Source organism: Sphaeroforma arctica (genome assembly GCF_001186125.1).
Source record: "Sphaeroforma arctica JP610 unplaced genomic scaffold supercont1.1135, whole genome shotgun sequence".
NCBI classification, from domain to species: domain Eukaryota; class Ichthyosporea; order Ichthyophonida; genus Sphaeroforma; species Sphaeroforma arctica.
In genome coordinates, this window is record NW_014039423.1 from 1 (window position 1) to 21,729 (window position 21,729).

At 42.9% G+C, this 21,729-nt stretch overlaps 4 protein-coding genes across 4 annotated transcripts; 2 read left to right on the forward strand and 2 right to left on the reverse strand.

Annotated features, from left to right (window-relative positions):
* Window positions 1-397: 397 nt before the first annotated feature.
* Window positions 398-4,560, forward strand: SARC_10094 (hypothetical protein). The gene is made up of 7 exons (XM_014295869.1): window positions 398-737; window positions 1,504-1,675; window positions 2,331-2,449; window positions 2,873-3,027; window positions 3,275-3,381; window positions 3,593-3,671; window positions 3,852-4,560. Exons 1-7 carry the CDS (start codon window positions 410-412, stop codon window positions 4,023-4,025), a joined length of 1,134 nt encoding a protein of 377 aa, XP_014151344.1. The 5' UTR covers window positions 398-409; the 3' UTR covers window positions 4,026-4,560.
* Window positions 4,561-4,938: 378 nt separating this feature from the next.
* SARC_10095 (hypothetical protein) lies at window positions 4,939-8,727 on the reverse strand (the record flags this gene model as incomplete). The annotated part of the gene is made up of 1 exon (XM_014295870.1): window positions 4,939-8,727. The coding sequence occupies one exon, from the start codon at window positions 8,725-8,727 to the stop codon at window positions 4,939-4,941; it is 3,789 nt and encodes a 1,262-aa protein (XP_014151345.1).
* A 3,152-nt stretch (window positions 8,728-11,879) lies between these two features.
* On the forward strand, window positions 11,880-15,550 carry SARC_10096 (hypothetical protein; the record flags this gene model as incomplete). The annotated part of the gene is made up of 8 exons (XM_014295871.1): window positions 11,880-11,983; window positions 12,473-12,631; window positions 13,189-13,255; window positions 13,628-13,744; window positions 14,099-14,192; window positions 14,418-14,462; window positions 14,751-14,834; window positions 15,078-15,550. The coding sequence occupies exons 1-8, from the start codon at window positions 11,934-11,936 to the stop codon at window positions 15,548-15,550; spliced, it is 1,089 nt and encodes a 362-aa protein (XP_014151346.1). The 5' UTR covers window positions 11,880-11,933.
* Window positions 15,551-16,076: 526 nt separating this feature from the next.
* Window positions 16,077-21,021, reverse strand: SARC_10097 (hypothetical protein). The gene is made up of 2 exons (XM_014295872.1): window positions 19,102-21,021; window positions 16,077-17,639 (listed from the first exon to the last, which is right to left on the reverse strand). The coding sequence occupies exons 1-2, from the start codon at window positions 20,930-20,932 to the stop codon at window positions 16,354-16,356; spliced, it is 3,117 nt and encodes a 1,038-aa protein (XP_014151347.1). The 5' UTR covers window positions 20,933-21,021; the 3' UTR covers window positions 16,077-16,353.
* Between the last annotated feature and the right edge of the window lie 708 nt (window positions 21,022-21,729).

The window sequence follows — 21,729 nt, forward strand, 5'->3', positions numbered from 1 at the left end:
TATACACACACACACACACACATATATATATATATATATATACATTTATCTATGTGCATTTATATAAATGGTACAATTTGAACGTTTGGTTTGCGGTATTCGTTAGTTATGCGATTTACATGTCACTTTTTCGTAGTAGCTGTATTGCTCATATTTTTTCAATAGAGCAAGCTCAAGTGAGTGATTGATAATTTCTCGAAATTCAGATTTCTAATTTTATTTTCATACCTTGTACACCTACCGCACTCATAGGAGAGGATCGCTGAATATAAATGAATGCTTGAACCCTAATTTCACAGTTAGAAGATATATGAGATCGGGCAACACACTACGCAGAACAAATGATGCTGGTCGTCCTGTAGGTTTGCAACCAAGTCGGGTTGATGCCGCACTATTTGCACTCACGGGCATGACATCATATTTAGAAACTCAAGCAACTAGCTCAGTCAGCCGCATACGTACGCCAACACAAAGGCATGCACATGCGCAAATGCGAACACACACACGTATTATGCGTCCTGAAGTTATGAGATCTAAACATAGAATAACGAGAGACGTGGGTGGAATTGGGGGGAGTTGGAGTGCAAGTAGAAATAATGCCAGAATGGCGGAAGAGGGCGTCAGAACCGCATTACACAGCAGACCAAAAATGACTAGTGGTGACGAGGCACTACAAATGAATGTGGTACAGAAGTGGTATCACACTCACCTAGGTGATGGAAGGGCAGGACCCTTAGGTATGTTGTACTCCATCAAACCTCTGATAGGTGCACCAGAGTAGTTTGCTACCTTCTGTGCGATTTTTCTAAATTAGTATTTTGAGAACACCTACTCCTTTTGGCAGTGTGAAGGTGTCTCGACTGGAGAATAGCGCTGCCCCTTCCAACCCCACTGAATAGTTTACTAGCCTTGTGTGTTGAATTATCAATTTCTGTACGCGACACAATCTTGTATCAAACGTGCTGCATATTTTGGCATTTTCAGATATTTTGGTTAGCCTACGAAAGTGGAGAGGATAAATTCTTCATCATAATTGTTCATTACTATGACTGTATGGTTATCTTAAGTCGCATCTTAACCTACGGAAGTGAAGAGGATAAATTCTTGAATATAGCCGCATTGCAATGACTACATGTTTAACCTACGTCGCATACTTAGCCTATGAAAGTGGAGACGATAAATTCTTCATTATAGTTGTGCAATACAATGACTGTATGGTTAGCTCAAGTCGCATCTTAACCTACGAAAGTGGAGAGGATAAATTCGTGAATATAGCTGCATTGCAATGACTGCACATTTAACTTGAATCGCATACTCATCCTACGGAAGTGGAGAGGATGAATTCCTCATTATAGCTGCATTACAATGACCGTATGTTTAACTTGGGTCGCATACTTAGCCTACGAAAGTGGAGAGGATAAATTCTTCATTATAGCTTCATTGCAATGACTGTATGTTTAACTCAGGTCGCATGCCAATCCATCCTATTATTGGTAAAATCAGTTTCGGAGAAGGCCTCGAACCGAATGATCAACGGATCTGCAATAGTGTCCGCTTTTGGATATGCAATGACAGATATTGCAAGTTTGCGTGCACTGCAGCTGGTGAGTGCATCTATGAGGGTGACAAATTTGGCAATCAGCTACCCAAAACCGTTGTTCCTTCAAATGCGCTGGTATGTTTCAGCACTCAATCACATTCGAAGCCATTGTTGTATCCCGAATGTACATGATATATAGCATGCAAATCGCGACCGACAGTTTGATTGTTTAGTTGTTTGTATAATTCTGTTTTAGAAGATGAAATGTTTAGGCTCTTTCCAAATTGAAATACGTCTTTGCTCTACTGTAAAATGTGCCGGAGTTCTCCTCATTACACCTGAGTGAATACACCTGAGTGTATTGGCAAAAGAAACTATTCCGATCCAAACCGCGAAGAATTGTAGCAAGCACTTCATTGTTTTCAGAATAGGATTAGTGATTGACGAAATGCACAAGTATATTTATCACCTGTCCAGCAATACAATTGCCTATTTGTATGTTCAAAAATGAAAATTTGAGCGTAATTAGGTTGCTGTTCAAATCATTGTAAATACATTTGTATATTTTGTTGGGCCTACCTTGGACTCTGATCTTGATACATATCAAGCACACGATGATACTAGCAATTACACTTCTGCATTCTAGTTTAGCTTGATTTAGCACCTGATCAGCAGCTTTTGCGCGTAGTCTCTCAGCTTCTCGGAACAAGTCCACCACCGAAATGACACGAACAATACTTGTTTTATTTTTGATTCGTCGTGAACTAATCGTCTACATTTGTATTCACAGGTCACTCCTTTTTATCACCATCAATTTGGTCAATATAGTCAAACTGTATCTAGAGAGCCAGTCTGTCGATTTTTCAACCGCCGAGAGGGAGTTATACGAGCGACACTTCATGCCAAAAGGTACTTTCGATCGCAGTTGACCTTATGATTTATTTTTTGTATAGTGCGTCAAACCATTGCATGCTCAGTCATCTTGGTATTCATTTGTTCTGTTATTACATTATGAGTGCTAAACCCTTTACACAATTTTTTAATTGTACTTGGCATCAGCGATACTCAGTCGCTAGCAGGAGGGTAAATTTAGAATATATTGTAAAATAGGGCAATACTCGCTGGCCGGCATAGGATGGAACAACCATCCTGTCATCGTGTCTATCTCAAAGTGTGGAGGATACATGCCTATTTTTTAAGCAGCTCGACTTGTCCTTAACCTTTCATTTTAGCTCTCAATATGACTTGCTATGCATCTGGTTAGGCCAAGCAAACACCAGACTTCAAGTACCGTACACCTTTCCAACTTTAGACCCGTTTCGTACGCATTAGGTGTTTCGGAACGAGCGTGTCGCCGGCTCTTTGACCACGGAGAATGGATGACGGTCGAAAGTGGACAGACGCTGCTACAGGAGGGCGTTGTGCATAATAATCTGTATCTAATCTATAAAGGCACTCTAGATGTCAGTGTGGATGAGCAAGTAGTGGTAAGTAGATATTTTGCCCTTTTATGTCAATGGAATATATTGAGATGTGGGCCGCGAACTAACAAGTGACATTTCGTTTTGAGTGATGTATCCAGATGACATCACGGTCAATTTACAAGCTTTTTCGATTGAGTCATAGTCATTCCTTTCATCATGTCTGCAGACTTAGAGTCTCTGTGTCGGATTTCTGAAAATATTTCTCAAGCCTCAACTTACCTTCACGATTATTTATTCTTGTGTCCATTAGGGCTATCTGAATGATGGCTCGTGGATGGGTGAGATGGTGTTCCTTGACAGCTCGCAGGATAAAGCATCTGCCACGTGCACCACCTCAGGGCCAGTGATGGTGTTAAGGTATGCAGCTCGCGAAGGGATTGTAATTCGTTATTTCCTCTCGAAATACGCACTTATGAGCGTTTGACATTTGCATCTGCGGTAGAGTGCTTTCAGATATTCTTACAGGGATAGACTATTTCTGCTTGCTTCAATAATATTTCCTTCGTTACTAGCGTTATTCATAACACATCGGTGTGAACTTCTATGTCTATGTCTGAAAACTATGCAGGTGGGAGATAGATGATCTCAGAAATTTTCTGTCGACACAAAAGCAAGTCAAATCACAACTGACTCTAGCCATCGCCGAGGTACTTTTGATTTATTCCACAATAACAAAATAGAATATGTATATGAAACCCTATATTTTGATTTTCTCACTTCATAACTTGAAAAATTTCAATGGTCATTTTACTTCGATAATATCTGGCGCAATGATACCACCAATATATTCTAATCGTGGCAATTCTCCTGCATTCTGTTGTCTACAGTCGAGTATGTCGAAGATTCGACAAACTTCACAAAAGTTCGGGCAAGAGCACAAAAGACACCAAAAGCCTGAGAAGCAGCAGGAAAAAAATTCCAAAGTCACTGAGGGTGAAGAAACCGTCATCACCATCAAAGTTCACGTTGAACCCGAAAATTTGACAGGAAACGCTAATTGATCATTGTTTGCTGTTTCTATGTAGGACATATATTTCATCGGGTATTTCATGAGCCCATCCGTTATGAAAGCCTTGTAGTGACATAACAACATCGGAATTTCACTAGTTTTAGGAAACTACTTGACGGCATACAGTTGCTTCCTATAGCGGTGCCTATGTGGGGTACCCCGAGATTTACCCATGATTGTATATTTCTATACTGCAATTTCGCAAAGAAGGAAACTACGCACATACCCCCTGGCACCAGTAAATACTGGCTTTGCGATATTATTCAACCTGCCAATATGCAAATCCTAAGCCATCCGGCGTCTGAGTTCCAATGAAAGAGTGCATTGCCGCGATTCTGAGAGACCAATTGCATGCTATTTCTTGCAGCTTTAAAGCGAGTTAAACATGTTACAGAATCTCATCGGGTCACAAACAGGGCACAACATTTGAAATGAACAACTCGTTCGTGCGAGGGGGTTCAACCACTAGCTTGTCAATCAACTTAGTTCTAATAGTGAACCGGAAAAATAATAAAACAATCGACCGCTCTCTTTGACATGACTTTCCGGGCCCGTCAAGTCGAAGCGCCTCAAAGACTTGAAATAATCAATTTGAAATCGAATTGGCGCTATTGGTTGCAATGCATTCGTATCTTTATATTTATAAATACTACTACTAAGGGCCTGCCCATTAGATATATTAAAAATTCGATATAGGCCAGAATTTTTCGTACAGATAGCTTGTTCGTTTTCCTGTACATGGTTCAGGCGATCGCCTGACTGTCGTTCATGTTACTCCACACACAATTACCCCAAGTCAGAGCTCGTCTCTCACGGGAAATCCGTGATCAACCGCACACGGGCAGTACCCTAAAAATCTAGCGCAGCCTTGTACAAACTTGATTTGGCTTCGGAGCTAGAAACGATTATGACATTGCTTCTAGGGGCCGCGATGGCTCTGAAGTCTTCACAGGCTCCTCCGATGGCCTGTTTGGCGACCTTGATTGAATACGATCCGCACAAATATCATCTTTTGTACTGTGTCTCTCTACTGGTGTACTGCGTCTGCCGCCCACCGCAGGAGGCGTGGCCGAGGGGTCAGCTGATACGGATGTCGGCGACGAAGTCGCATTGCAGCTCGCATATGGTAATGGATGGCTAGGGGCTCTTTGCTGGGCAGTCACGGAGTTCAGATCAACTGGTGTGACACTTCTACTTAGACTGTCCGCTTTGTTATCGTCATTCTTATCCAGAACCATTGATTTGGTCTGAGAAAAGGAGTCACTATTATCGGCTGAGCCGCCTTTGTCCATGTCGCTGACGTCGGATTTACTGGGCCGGCTATTACGTCTCCGCTTTGCGGAAGGTGGTCGCACGCACCCCCAAGCGCCATAGTACAGTCCACACGGGTTGCACACAACCTCGTTGTTGATATGTCGCCACAGGGTCGTATCAGTCGCATCACAATGTGCACAGACAGCTTTGTTGTTCTTGGGAAGCTTGGACTTGTTAATGCTCTTACTGCTTCTACTTCCTGCCTTCTGGGTACCCCCGTCTTTGAGCTCCACGTCTCTATCCATTTCATCCGATTGCCTAGCACCCGAAGCTGATCCCTTCATCAGATTCGGATCGTTAGCCGCGGAATACTGCGTTCGTCTGTTCTTACTGCCTCTATTCACCGCTCTCTGTACAGACAAAGGTCTGATCATACCCTTCGTCTTGTAGTATAGCCCACACGCATTACACACAACGTCTCCGTTCTGTCTGCGCCAAGTGGTTGTTTCGGTGGTACCACAGTGAGTGCATCGTGCTTGTCGAGGCGTATGACCCTCAGACTTCTTGCGTGGCTTCAGTATAATAGTTACACCCCCTATAGTGGACATCACTTCCGTATCCTCAGTTTTTTCTCGACGCGATCTTCTCGATTTTGCAGGCGTGACAAGCATAGTCTTTCTATCTGGTATAGCGTTCTGCTGCTGTGAGGGTGGAGCTCGTTGCGACGTCGGGCCATTTTGTTGTTCATAAAGAACACTCGATGGCCTACGCTGTCCCTGTGGTGGCATTGGCTCTATGTGATTTGGTATAGATGATTGACGTTGTCGCATATCATTGGCATATCCGCTTGGATGATAGCTCATACTCCCTCTTTGATGCTGCGGCTGTGGCTGAGAGTAAGACTGCCGTTGTTGCGGATAGCGGTATGGATCTTGGTGCGAGTCCCGTCTCATTCTCGCCTCTTGCTCACCACTGTTCCCACCTTTAGACGCATAGGCCTGACCCTGCCCTGTACTTCTTCGTGTTTCCGGCATGGTGTTGCCATATTCCACACGGGGCCCTTCTCCGGCCCTTGGTGGCATACTGCCCCTACTCATACTTGTCTGTGACATGTAGCCGTGGTTATATGTCGGGCCGCTCCCCATTGCGCGAAACCCAGCGTAAGGAGCAAATGCGCCTCCCGGTTGCGAGTGCTGCCGAGACACATTGCCCTGTGGGTCAGCAAACTGGTGCTGCACACTGCCACGACTACCACTGTGCGAGTCATTCATGACTCCGTGCACACCACTTGCACTACCTCGGCCGTTCACACCACCCTCCGCGACATTCTGTGGCGGATGGCTGAACCCACGCGTGGTACTCATTCTGGTATGGGGGGCGCCAGGGCTGTGGTTGTCACCATCGTTACCATTCCGATGTGTATTGGCAATGCTAGTGTAACCACTCGGTCCGTTGCCACCACCGTCGGGCCTGTGCATACCACTCATGCTTGTGCGGATGCCACCCATGCTTGTGCTACCACTCTGGCGTGTATTCGGTACAGATCTCATGTGAGCTTGGTTCGTGTACGGCTGGTGTCGGTTGTATTCCCGATGGTATCCACCTCGCATATTTTGCCAACCACTACCTCGTCGCTCCGGCCAACTCGCCTCGTCACCTTGGCGACCGAACGCTTCATTTGATAGTCCTGAGTTGACATCTTCGCTGTCGTGAGGTCCAGCTAAGCGACTGTTACTTCTCGCATACCCAGTTTCATTAGGGGGGATCTGGTTATTCGAATCAGGGCCACTATCACCCGCCATATTGCTGTAACTTTCATACGGGTGTTGCGCATGACCATCCGTGCGTGGACGTTGGTGTGGAGTTCTCTGCTGTCGTTGCTGTTCATGAGGGTGTGGGTGTTGCTGTGCAACATTTGGTGTTTGCTGTTGTACAAATTCACTATCATAACCTCGTTGCATACTACGATCTATCTCACCGGCCCCGTCATGCACAAAACCTCTACCCCTACCGCTACCATTCACATCACTATCCCTATAGCCGCCTGATTCATATCTTGGTATTTCCCCGTCAGTTGCTCTTCGTGGCGGCCAAGGTCTCCCATTGTCATCCATGTGATGTGGTTCCCTGTACATCTCACCCGGGTGTCTACCCATCTGACCTGGTCTAAAATGCTTGCCCATGTCTGCGTCGAGGTGATTATATGCACTGTCATGCCTCTTCTCCTCACGAACATCCTCATGCACACGCTCAGCCATATGTCTACCATCCCAGGGTCTATACCCAGTTGGCCTGTTCCCTGTCGCATAAGTTCGGCCACTGCCTGGTGATTCATCTCTTTGCATCTGCGACTCTCCTCGTGGGTGACTCTGGTCTGGTTCATTCCGGTGTGTGTAAGACGTTCTAGGCAGTGAAGAGTCTACGTCCATGTACTCTCTATCGTGCGCGACCCTGTCACCTTCGTGCGTGTATCTGGGTTGCTCCCAAACTGGGTACTTGCTAGGCACAGGGTCCTTATTACCTGTAATAGTGTTATGGGTGTTTGTGTCATGCCCATCGTTTCGTGTGCCGCCGACAATAGGATCTTGCGTTGGCGTGGCAGCCCGGATACGCTGTTCTGGTTCCCCGCTATGTTGTTGCGCATGAGTTCGAGTAGAATAGAGGTCATAACGGTCTTCCATACCTCGTTCAAAATGCTGGTGTGTTTGGCTCCTGCTAGCATCCCGTTGACCCTGTCTACTTTCTTGTGGCGATACCTGCCTATTTCTTACTTGTGGGTATACCTGGTCAAGCTGCATATCCTGTTCCGGTTCTCCACCATAGTGTTGCACCTGTGTACGGTGATAGTGGTGATAGTGGTCTTGTGTATGCGGACGTGTGTACGTGTTGCGACGTTGACCTCGAACTTCTAGTTGCTCACGTGGTGACCGACGCTCAGACCCCATGGCCAATAGTGCATTCACCGTCTCCTCGGAGTGACCGAATTTAGAGCTTCTGTGTGATTGTAACTCGATAGCTGGTTCAGACGCATTTGCGTTAGTACCTGTATCGTTGCCATATTCACCCCTTGCATTGCCTGAAGTGTTTCGTTCGTTATCAGGGTCACCATCTCGCTGGCCGGCTCTACCAAATTCCAACGAACTGATCTCAGCTTCTGACGCGGTCTGATGTGCTTTGAATTCGGGAGGGTGCATCCGTGTGTATTCATTTGTATTGTCATATACCTGTACTTTTGCCTTTACTGGCTCGTTTGTAGCGGACGCATAAATAGAAGAATAAGCACTCCTTTTAGGAGAGGTGTTACCAGGGCCCATCCTTGCGTCGTGTCGTGAAATAGTATCATGAACATCATCTCCATTGTATACATGATCTTGCTCAGGTCCCGGACTCTTTAAATGCATATTTTCCATATCGGTGCTGCCAGCATAGCGTGCACCCATATCGATGTTGCGCGTTTATGTGAGTGCCGGGTGTGAAAGTGTGAGAGTGTGATGCTGGAAGACAGAGAGAAGTGGTGTCTTCTTCTTAGAGTAGAACAGTTATATGTTTTCTTGAATTAAAACCCACAATCACATTTTATAAAATAATAATAAATAAATAAAAAGTGCCGGCGCAAGTGAGCGCAACTGCTCAACGCCTCAGTCTCAGAGCCTCAGCCTGCTCAGGCCTAAATAAATATTGATTTATAAAGGGTGGTGAGACTCAGAGACGGGTGACCAAGAAGACCGGGGAGGAGGGGAGGCGGGGACCCAGCAGGCAGCAGCCTGAGCAGGTGACCAACTGATCACACATAAATACAAAACTTCAACAGCCCTCCCCAGAGTCCAGGGCTCCAGCCTCCAACCCAGGGCCCAGGCCGGCAGGCTCCAGTAGGTTCCAGGCCAGCCCGTTTGGCGATCAGTATAATAAATAAATAGACTTCAGTAGTTCGGCATCAGACTTCACTGCTTCAGAAATTCAGACTGTTCAGAGTTCAGGCAATACTATTTTTGAAAAAAGAATAATAATAAATACATGTATTTATCATATTTTTACCAATGTTTGTATCATAGCCTTCTAAATTGTACAAATGTATATATAGTTTTTTTCTGTATTTAAAAAAATATATGTATTCAATTTTAGTCTCTCAAGTCTCAACAAGTATCCTACTGCCCCAGCCTCCAGGGTCCCAGCCTCCAGGGCCCCAGGGCCCCAGGGCCCAGGCCCCAACTCCCAAGTCCCCAACTTGAAATTGTCCAGCAGTGTCAACTGACTTCGCTAAATAATAAAAATTCGCTTCACCCAGTTTCTTTTGCATCCTTCTATTTAAAGGAATTCCATTTTTCTTATTCAAATATTTTATATATTTATATATATATAATTTATAAAAATCATACTATTGTTACTATTAATAGTTCATCCAGTGTGGACTTTCCGTGGGTGAGTGAGTGAGTGTGAGAGTGTGAGTGAGTGAGTGAGTGTGAGTGAGTGAGTGAGTGTGAGAGTGTGTGTGAGATACTGAGTTTGTATATATATACTTTCTAAAATGACCAACAAAGACAAGACTTTGACCTAATTTGATAGGCAGTCCGACTCGGAATCAGGAATATCACTTTCTTATAGAATAGCTTCATTAGAAACCAATATGAGGAATTGCTTTGACCATAGATGTTGGACTCCATACTCGTATTGCGGAATATGCCACTTACATACTGCATAATATTATGGCACATAGTCATTGACTTGTGATGGTGCTTCTATAAAAGCCTCTAATATGGTCTACAACTGTCCGGTAGGTCACGATACTTAACTTACATTCGATTCAGGTTGATTTATATAAAGATTGATTCGAAATAGAAAGAAAAAGGTCTTTGATATTTTATACATACGTACGTCGTACGTACACGTGTTGAAAGACATTATAATCGTATTTCATACATAGCCTTCTAAATTGAAAAACATGTAAGTATTTTCACTTTTGACGGAGGAAGATTTTAGAAGTTTGAAATGTAAGGTGGTCGTCAGGCACCATATGAAAATAATTTCGTATTGGTCTTTTGGGGGGTGGTTTTTTAAAAACAAATTATTTTTCAAAAAAAGAAACAAATTTAAAATAGAAGTCCGACGTCCCGCGTCCCGCGGCGTCCGTGATTTTGTTGACAATTTTTATCTATTTACATTCTTTTTGTTTTGTTTTGTTTCTCTAACAAAAACAAAAAAACATACAAACAAACAAACAAATATGAATTTTACGTACAGTATTATTTTAGAGACTCATCATCACTGTGAAGTTGAAGGCTATGGTTATTTTTATTTATCGACCTTCCGGCTTCCGGCTTCCGGCTTCCATAAAAAAAAACAATATTTATCTCCTCTATTTTGAAATAACAGCTCGATAACTGTGTTAAATATAGATAGAAAATTATCTGCAAGAGGGAAGGGTCGTCGGTTCGGAGTCCAGAACTCCAGGCTGTCGTGTCCCAGGGCGCTACTCTAGAGAGGCCTAGTAGAGCAATTCGTATGAAATTACAGTTGAAAACGATTTCTTCACATTTTAAAATCTAGAAGACATGTCCGGTAACGAAACCAAGAGAAGACCTTATAACATAAGAAAAAGTAGTCCGTTTTACGCTAGCGCCCGCCGAGGACAACTCTTGAACTCACCAACTATATTTATAGAGGCATAGACAGCCTCACAGGGCCACACAAGAGGGGCACACAGGTGCACACAAGAAGTGGCTGTGGGGGTCTCAAAAAGGGAGACCCGAGACCCTTTGCTCTTCATCCAGAGTGATGAGTCTGTAGTCACTCTCGAGTCTCTGATGACTGACGAGAGACAGAGAGAGTGAAGACCAAAACAAAAGCTGCCTGGTCCAGTGGTCCTCTTTGTTTTTTTTTGGTTTTTTAAAACAAAAACTAACAATTTAGTCATGACTGATGACTCATGATTCAACTGTCAACACTCATGTCATAACTTATAGTTATGAGTCATTGCCCGTGGTCGTGGGCGTGAGCAGTGAGGCGTTGGGCGTGGACTGTCTGGTTTTGGCGCAAAGTGGTTCCAAGGCAGATGTTCGGTATATTTATGTATTTATGTATCATATGTATTTGTTAATTTTGGGTTTATTTGTTTTTAAAAAATAAACAAAAACAAACCAAAAAAACAAAGCAATTATAAAGTATATTGTCTTTCAGGAAATTTACAATCTCCAGTCTCCAGTCTCCAGGGCCCAGGGCCCAGGGCCCAGGGTGTCGATATGGTGTTGCTGTCAGAATAAACGGTTCAAGTTTACCGTTCACGTGGTCTTTTCTACACCTATTTTTATATTGATTTTGTTTTTGTTTTTGTTTTCAAAGAAGAAAAAAAAGAAGTATGTATGTAACGGATGGCCCAAGCCGCCGCAGCCCCTGCTCTAGGCCCAGGGCCCCAGCGGTCCAGTCCCACGCCCCAGGTCCAGGCGCCTTATTCTTGGTGTTTTTTACGACTCGAATCAAAAATGAAAACATAAGTGCAAGATAGAATGTAATAGATTCGTCTGAATCGTCTCTGTCTGATAACAAAAAATGTATAAATATATGTAATATATGCACGAATGTGACAATTCAGTACATTCTCATATATTCACGGAATTAAGTACAATCTTTTTGACACCACCAAACTTGCATCATGGGCAGACCACCAGACGAACCAGGGTCCTGGATTTGCAGCGATAGTGCGTACGTAGCAGTTCATATAGGAGCAGTCAATTAGTGCACCATTTCACTATCATGAACCCCATATAAAATGAACCAGTGCTGTGAAAATCACTATGACGGATAGCTTCTCACAAGAATCTTGCTAGAATGTTGCTTCGGTTTCAACCGTATCTATATATCAGTGGAATACATGCCATATTCATGTTTTGAAGTCCCCCAGCTAAGTTTTATTCGAGAACAGGAAACTTATGTTTTACAAACCTTCAGTCGCCAGAAACGAGTGTGACTCAGTCACCGTCTATTCACATAAGTGCAGTATATCACTACATACATATGCTCATGTATGTATTTTGATCAAATATCAAACATGGAGCCAAGAGATCATATACACAAGAGTTTTCTTAGCTGATGGATTTGAAACACAGACAATTTCACTCTTTTATTTCCTTTTTAAGATCGTTCTTTTTCAATATACTCTGTCTACGTATGCACATACGTTTGCCCCTTCAGGTGTGGGAATATCAATTTTGCCCGTCGAACTGAGTGTAACAAATGCAACACCAAAAAACCAGCCGACGCCACAGTGAGCACAAGCAAGCACTCGATCGGTGAAAAGTTTGCGAAGGGAACGAAAGGATTGTTTAGCTCAGCGGACTGGCAGTGCCCGATGTACGTATTATGCTGGGAGAAACTCTTACTCTCCAACATGTTCTGTTGTATTAACATAAAGCGCGCGATTATGTGACATAGAGTTCTGGGACTACTACACAAGACAAATAGTGCTAATAATAGCATGATTTTCCTTGTATTTGTGCGTACTTTCGCGATGTATATACACACACACACACACACACACACACACACATATATATATATATATATATATATATATATATATATATATATATATATATATATATATATATATATACATATATATACGTATGTATATATATATTTGCATATGACTGATTCGACAGAAATTTTATTAATCAATTCACATGCCCGGTTACCAGAGTCTACGTCAATGCTGTGTAATGTTCTTCCTTTAGGATCCTTTAGGATACTCTTATCCTTTCGTTGCTGCTATAGTCCATTAAATGTTTGGCACTATATCAGCGCTTCACTTACGTTGGCATAACTTGTCGGCCGTATATAGACGCGCGGTCTAGTAAACATGATAGCACTTCTTTTCGATGAAACCGCTACTTTTCAATACAATGCAGGTGCAGCAATATCAATTGGTCAAAGAGAGCGACATGTAATGTCTGTAATCATACACGCGATGGCAAGGTGTGTGATGTAACTATCGCCTAGAAGTGTATCTCAGTTTGACCGTTTTGATACTGATTCGGACTATATATTTGTAGCCGCAAACCAACGGAATCTTTCTCTCGTTTTCGCATTTCATATTATTGTTGACATTCTTTGATGGCCAAAGGTAAATTGAGTATACAGATCATTTTTTGTTTGTTTGTTCTCTTTTCTGTTTTATCTCGTATTTTCTGTTGTATCTTGTATCTAACCGAATCGTGATACGTACATATGGCTTTCTACAATAATGATGGTAGTAAATGTATTATACAAGTGTCAATTGTCCTTTGGAATGTGACTTGGTAATATATACTCGATCATGATGCCAATTGATATATTGTTTATCACCAGACTGAGGATAGAGGTGGTCTTGGTGGGGGTTTCAATGAAAGAGAAGGCATCGAATACCACGAAAGAGTGGAGACAGACGATGAATTCGACGAGTTTGGCCGTAGGAAAAAGAAAAAGGTAAGGATTGGGTGTGTTTGTGCCTGTATATTACGTGACATGGCTTCGACCCCAGTAGATGTGGATACGAACGAATGTATGTAATGCTATCCTTGTTCTCGACTCTCCTTTGTATATGTTACAATTGACCGTCAGGCACTAAATAAAGAACTATCATGTACTTTCTATAGACAAGTTGTCTTCACTTGAGTGGTTTTTATTTCGACAGGTTATTCTGTATATCATCAGTAATTGATGTGCTTAATATCACTAGGGATTGGGAGCTGTTCATTAAATATAACCGTACATCTTCTGGGGTTTTCTGAGCTAGAAGCAATCTAATGAGTTCGATTATCTCATATAATTGCACTACAGAGCAAAACAATGTCGAAGTCAACGACCACCGCTCAGCTCGAGGTTGATGAAGAAGATGGCAAGGAGGAGTTGGATAAATACGATTTAGAAGAAGGTATGTGCCCATGTATTAGTTTTGCCACCTGACATGCAAATTGTGAGGATTGTGTACTGGGAGCGGTTCAGTATCGCGGCCAAGTTAACTTCATTGTGAATCAGGATGGTTTCACAAATCTTTGCCTCAATTTTGTTTCCCACGTATAAATATAGTGAAAGCACTATTTAGCATCCGATCAACTTTCGAGCTCAAATCCCTTTCAATTCGCATATCTTCTATCAGACGAGGAAGATGAAGGTGACGCCAGCAAATACGATCTGGGTGCCAGTAAGTATATATGGCTGATTTCTTATTTGAGATGTTGGATGGCATGATTGTCCTTCACATAGATTTTTCCGTGCAAACTTGTGGTACCGGTATCTATTCCCATATGTTTCGTACTCCATTTACTGATTATAAATTTTGAGTCGAATTTTTCCTTCTGATTTTGTGGTCGTCCGAAGACAAAGCCGTTCGTACCGCACGCATGCATCGTTCTCTCATCCACATTTTTGTTGTACATTGTCGAAAACGGGTTCTACGGAGACCTCAGACTTCTCCTACACTAACGTACAGGCGACGATGATGATGGCGATGAAGACATGAGTAATTATGAATTAGAAATTCCTGAAGCGAAGACTATTGCAACTTCTATCAAAGGTGAGTATACTCAAAACAACCAATATTTCTCCACAAGCTAATAACGGGTCTGCAGTAGAAGTAATGTCTCCGCCGTATTTGTGAACGATATTCGAGACATTCTCTTTAGGTAATGGATGGAGTTCAGTTCCTCCCATCTAGCTAGAGGGCTTGTATCTTGTGTCTGTGTGTTCACAATATTTACTGATTGCCGCTCGATCCCAATGCTTTCGTTATAGACACTTCTACGCAACGTGGCCATAGCCGTAGCCGGAGCGCTGATCGCGACGGTCCCAAACGCAAGTCTCGAGATGAGGTGTCTCGGAGCAGGCGAGGTTCTCGAGACGACCACCGGGAAAGTCCACGCAGAGAGCGAGACAAAAGCTCTTCACGCAGAGATAGGGATGATGATAGCTTCAGGAGAAATGGAGATAGAGACCGAAGCAGTACACGAAGAGATAGAGACAGGGATAGACGTCGCAGCGGGTCTAGAGATCGGAGTCGTCGAACTTCTAAGGACAGGAGAGACCGCGAGCGCCGATATTCTTCTGAGAGAGGACGCGGTAGGTCTGCAGATCGAGACCGGCGGTCGCATGACCGGAAGAGGCACAGTAGCCGTAGCAGAAGCCGCAGCCGAAGCAGAAGCAGGGATAGAAATAGGGATCGGAGGAGAGAGAGAGATTACAAGGGTAATAGAAACTTTCGTGACTAAAGGTAACCTTTTGGGGCAAGCTTGAGCCACATATTTTTAAGATTGTATACAATACAGGCTTAACGTATGCATTATGAAGGAGTAGTACAGGCCTCCATCCGATGGCGGCGAAACAAAATACATTTGATCGTTTCAGCAGTCGCATTGCACTTCCTCGCTATAGACTAGGAAGGTTGAGAATAAACACGTTTAAGCTTCAAAGTTGTACTGTGTTCCGGGTAAGATTGTCTGGGCCGGTAGTTTCTTCAAATGTTGTCATTAAAACAATAATAGCTTCATCGTGGAAACCGCCTGCAGGCATGAAATGGGAGTCAAAGAGAAAAAAAAAATTCTCTTGAGCCGCAGAACGTTCTTGCTTTAGCGAAACCATTTTAGCTTAGCTTTCCTGTTTTTGTGACCTTGATGGAATATTTGTTGCAATAATACACACGTACTTAAATAGCAGGAGCTTTATTCACGTTCACCGCCCATTCTTACTTTCGCGAAAACGATATAGGGTCGTAAAGGTTTGGAGAAATAATTATCGAGGGATTGGCTTTTTCTTTTTAAAATCGGTTTATTGGTACGTGGCCGTGCTACTTCCGGAGGAGATACAAACGGCTTAATACACTATGCATGTAAAATGCTCATATACTATTTAATTTCTATTGTGGCCATCCTACATCCCGAGAAGATGCAGACGACCTGACACACACGATTATGTATTGAATGTTGGTGCGCTACGGATTTGAGCTACGTGCTCAAAATTTCGACTCATACACGCTTTGATACGCTTATAAGGTCGCTTTACCTACTATTATATATTTTGATTACCAAGAACCTATCACCTTACGCCAATGGATCGATTGGACATGGAAGCGAACATCCCTCATTCGCACACACTGGCTCAGGAGCACTATCACTGCTAACAAACTCTTTGAGGTACTCGTGCAAGTATTTGCCTTCCACGTTCCATTCGTAGAATTGTGGGTAAGGCAGGTAGCAATGCTGCTGATCGGAGGTTACGAACCAAGAGGCATCCTTACCAAGCGCCGAACGATAATCTGTCAGAACCTTACTAGCACGGTTCCAGTAGTTACCTTCTCCGGTGAACCCGTCACCCATCATCCAGTACGACAATCCGTTGAGCAGATCGACACCGATATCGCGGACAATGGGCTCAAACGAACCAAGTGGTCCAATTTTCTGCAGCATTCCAATCAGAATCATGGGCACTTCCTTGCCCAGGAAAGTGGAGTACCCGTTGAGCGCAAAGTCTTCCCAGTACACTGGAGTCTCCTTTGCGGTAGACTCGGTAACGTTAAGGTCGAAGCAAGATGCCATCTCGGAGCACATACCATCAGCCATACTCACGGAGGTACAAAAATCAGTGCCGTTCACCTGTTCCAGTCTGTGGCCGCCAAAAGGCATATTCAGGTCTTGCATTGAGGAAACATATGAACCGTGCGGCTCGGTTTTGGCGCCTTTCGTACCAGCACCTCCCAGTGCGTAGATCACAGCGGCAAACATACGCTGGACTAAATCGGCCTTTGAGTTGACATATGCACGTCTCAGTTTGGTTTTCTTTACATTGGAGAGTAGCCAGTCCTCGACGCCTATGGTCTTATCATCGCAGGCCTGTTTGAAACCATCACCATCCTCAAAGTCCATAATCTCCAACTCACACATGCCCCAGTCATCCTGGATTACTTCACCCACGTATGTGGTGGGGTTGGATGTCACGTTGGCCTTGGTCGTATGATTGTAGCACTTCACATTACCCGTGTCAGCCTCCTGCACCATGCTAACTTTGAATTCGAATTTGCTCTGTACAGCGTCCGCCTCTTGCTCGGGGAAGATTCCCAGGTAACTCTCGACGAAGATGTGACTGTTGGCACTGCTCAAGCCGTATTTCTTTGTCAGGTACGGTTCCCAGATTTGTGTGCCAAGAGCACCAGCACTGCAACCGCCCAGACCGAACTTCTCGGGCGCAAGAGCCGTGGACTCGATATTCTCGTCAATCCATGCATTCGTGGACATGGTGTTGTTGTACCCCGATCTGAAGAAATGCGTGTTGAGGTCCATGATTGCCACTTTTACGTCATCGTCGTGCGCATCGCCTCCATGTACGTCACCTAGCGGTAATGAAATAGAAGGGGAATCTTTAACAAGGTGCCGCAATCTAACAATTTCGAGAAAAAAAAACTGGCCAAGTATATTAAGGCGAGAATGTTCGAACGCCATGGAAACCGTTATGGAAATAGCCTTGCAGACAAAGAGATTCGGAACGAAATGCTTGAACTGAACCCAAATCTCCAATATCAATTGAGTCAATCTAAATTATGATGCGGATATATATCCTAATATATGTCTCGAGTACACAACGTCAGTTGTATAAATTCCGATAAAAACACAACGTAATATGCGTTTATGTCAGTATAGTCTATATGAGTGTCTGTGACTAGATAGAATGTGAAAAACAATATACACCTCGTATTCCAATGTATAAACCATATATATATATATATATATATACGTACATATTCATATACGTGTGTATATATACTCGAATGTAAGGATAAAAATACGCAGATACACATACGTACAGATCCATTCACAATATATCGCCATACAAATATACATGTGTAAGTGAGTGTGAATGTACATGACTTTCATATACATATTGACATATGTACAATCACACACACACGACTCACGCATAAACATTCAGAAATGAATACAAATACAAATACCAATACAAAAAAACTATAAACCTATATATATAATATACATACATATATATGTATATATATATATACATAAGTTATACCTGCATTTAAACATATAAACTAGTACTAATATGTATGCATACAAACATACATTATATATAAAGATATATATATACTCATATATACACACACAAATGTATGTACATATATATATATATATATATGTATATAAATATATGAGTACATGTTTGTAAATATAAATATATATGAATATATATATCTATACGTATATATATATATACATATATTTATATATATATATATATATGAATATATCTATATATAAATAAATATAAACATATCTACAAATATTAATGCAGGTATATAGATATAGATAAATATATATGCATCTACATCTACATCCACACACAAAAATATATATACATACATGTGTGTATCTTTAATAAAAATTCACACGTATTCATATACACACTATTATATATATATATATATACATAAACACACACACACACATATATGTATACAAATATATACTTAGATAGAAAGATATGCAGCTACACAAATTTGAATTTATATATACATATATATATATATATTCATATTCATATATACCTTATATCCATTTCAGTCATACTAGTTACGTGTACAGGTGTGCGGGGTTACATGTATATACGTATACTGATATATATCCAAATACGTTTTTGACTGTATTTCATATAGAGGCACATATGTATACGAAATTATGAAATTACCATAAAACAAATGAATTGTAAATTTGCCGATACTACCTCCAAAATACATAAATGTATGCTTGTCGTGACGAAAATAATGAAATTATGACACTTACCGGTACAGTATGATATCTGAATGATGGTCCATCCGTAGTACGGATTAAGCTCGTTCGTGTTGTGGTCACTGAAAACACCGCCATTATGAGGGTTTGCTTCAATTGAACAAAGAAAAACATTTAGAGCCTGGGTACCCAGTAACGAGCCCACGACAGGCAAATCCTGCAATACACTTTCCCAGCACGCACCGCCACCTTGGAAATAGTATAACACTTTTTGCCTGTTAATAGTCCCAGGTTGCACCGTGAATCCGTAGGGCGCCTCAATGCCATCCTTAAGCTTCTTTCCACATCGTGTGTGCTTCCCGTACACCGCATTCGGGTATACGAAATATCCTAGCTTTCCATCAGGATTTGCCTCCATCGTATCGAACCCACAGTCGCCGGCCTTAGTCATATTGCACTGCACAAAATAATCCAACGCCGGTATGGGCGTGGGTGTGGGTGTGAATTCAGCTGCAGGATTCACGTGTGTTTCCTGATCGTCAACCATTCCAAACATCTTCATCAGATTAGAAAGAATACCCTGCGGATTCTCATCGCCCGGACAAGTCACATTCGTCGGAAGATCACTTCGCGAGCTTGCAGCTCCCTTACTGTGACCTGTACCTGCATCCTTTCGAGCGTCTTGGTAGTAGTTGGGTATCCAGTATTGTGGGCCGTCTCCTCCATCTCTACGTTTTCTTGCTGCGCCAAGACCACCGGCACTGGAAGCCTCAGTCGGCTCGGCACCTGAAGGCACAGGGGCAGCAATACTACTAACCAGCCCAGGCAGCATACCACCGACTACGCACATGATCATCTCATGCGGATCATCAATGCTGATGTCCCACAGATCATGATGTTTCGTTGCGAAGGGTCCGGCGTGGTAGGAGACATCTTTGATGATAGTGGGATTGTCTACCAGCGCTTTGTACACCACTGTAGTGCCGAGCATATCCATCTCGGTCACCAGCACCCCCTGTTGCGTCCACGTGGTCTGACCACTGACAAGCGGGACCAACGGGAACAGATTCATATTAGCCGCCAGAAACACATGTCTATCTGTGACTTGCAGTCCACACTCAACATCTTTCACCACACGCGTGCCATCCTCCAGCTTCGTTTCTAGGTTCATAACCGGTAGGGCCAGACGTCCAAACACTTTTCCATCGTATGCAATGTCTAAGGTTGTAGGCAATATCTGGCCATTCGTAACGCTAGGTAGTCCAGCGATGTACACGTCCTGCGTGATAGTCAGGTGTTTGGGTGCAAATCGCGAGCATTCTGAAATTCCAAACCACTTGTTAGTGAGTTCCGATATAGGCACCTCGAGAATAGCCATGGGCATCAAAGTGGGGACCAGTCCCAGCATGCTATTACACTTGAACATATCGCTCAAAGTCTTGTTCATCCATGTATCCGTGTCAGTGGCCCAGGACGTCTCATTGCAAAGAGCTCCGAACATAGCACCATAATCAGCTCTCATCTCACTCTCCAAGGAGTCTAGCTCTGAGCCCCACCCAGTGATGCGTACATTCTGGGCCGTCATGGTGCTGTCCTCCACACCAGACTGCGTCACCTCTGGCCCCACCACATACAAACCAACGGGTATGGCTATTGCAAGTATTATACCGATAACTGCCACAATTATCAACATTATGAACAACCACTTGGGTAACCCACCCCAGCATGCACGCCCATTGTAGAAAAAGCCTGGCTTCTCTTTACTAGAATCATCCTCAGTCTCCTCGTACAGATCGTATCCGTTTTCAGGTTCACTCTTCTTCTCATTGATAGCGATAGACGACTGCTTGTCATTGTCTTCATTGATGGCCAGGGATGACTCCATGTTGTATAAAGATACGCCAAGTATCAACCAAGCTTCGTTAATCGCTACAGGGCAACTGCATCTCTGCAGCTAATACAAAATGATCAAATTTATTTATGTACCGTTTTAGGAGTCCATGGGCTGTGTTCAAAAAAAAAAAATTCTTTTCTGGCGCCTGCCGAGTACCGAGTTGCCGAGTCTCTGGCCCCTCTGGGGCATATCGACCTGCCCTGTGTAAATTAAAAAAAAGATCTTGTGTATTCTGTACTATCTGTAGTCATAAAGGTACCCTAAGCTTTGTGCTATTTATAGTCATTATCCACTCTACTAATGATCTTCTTCTTGCCGAGTTGTTGAATTTGATAACTATGCAAGAAAAATGATAAAACAATTTTCATATAACTCCAATCAAATCTGAGAAAATCTGAGAAGGAAGAAGCTTCCTAAATATGCGGATTCCAGACTGCTCCAGTCTCCACTTTCCGACTCCAAGTCTCCAACAGACACCAGCAGACCAACGGCAACTGTCCACTGTCCAGCACTGTATCAGTGTACAGATGAAAAAATTGTTTTATTTTAAAAACAATAAAGAAATATAGTATACATGTGTCACACACATGACAGTTGACACAAGTAACACAACACTTCATGTGTGACTTTGTGTGATGCACTAAATATGTAATAATGATGAGGGAAAGCTGATTAAACTCTACAGACTACAGCCTCTACTAGCCCTCTCATAGTAGAGTAGAGTAGCTAAATACTACTAGCTACTAGTAAAAAGGTTGACACTTGGCACTTGACAGTGCTGTGAGTGA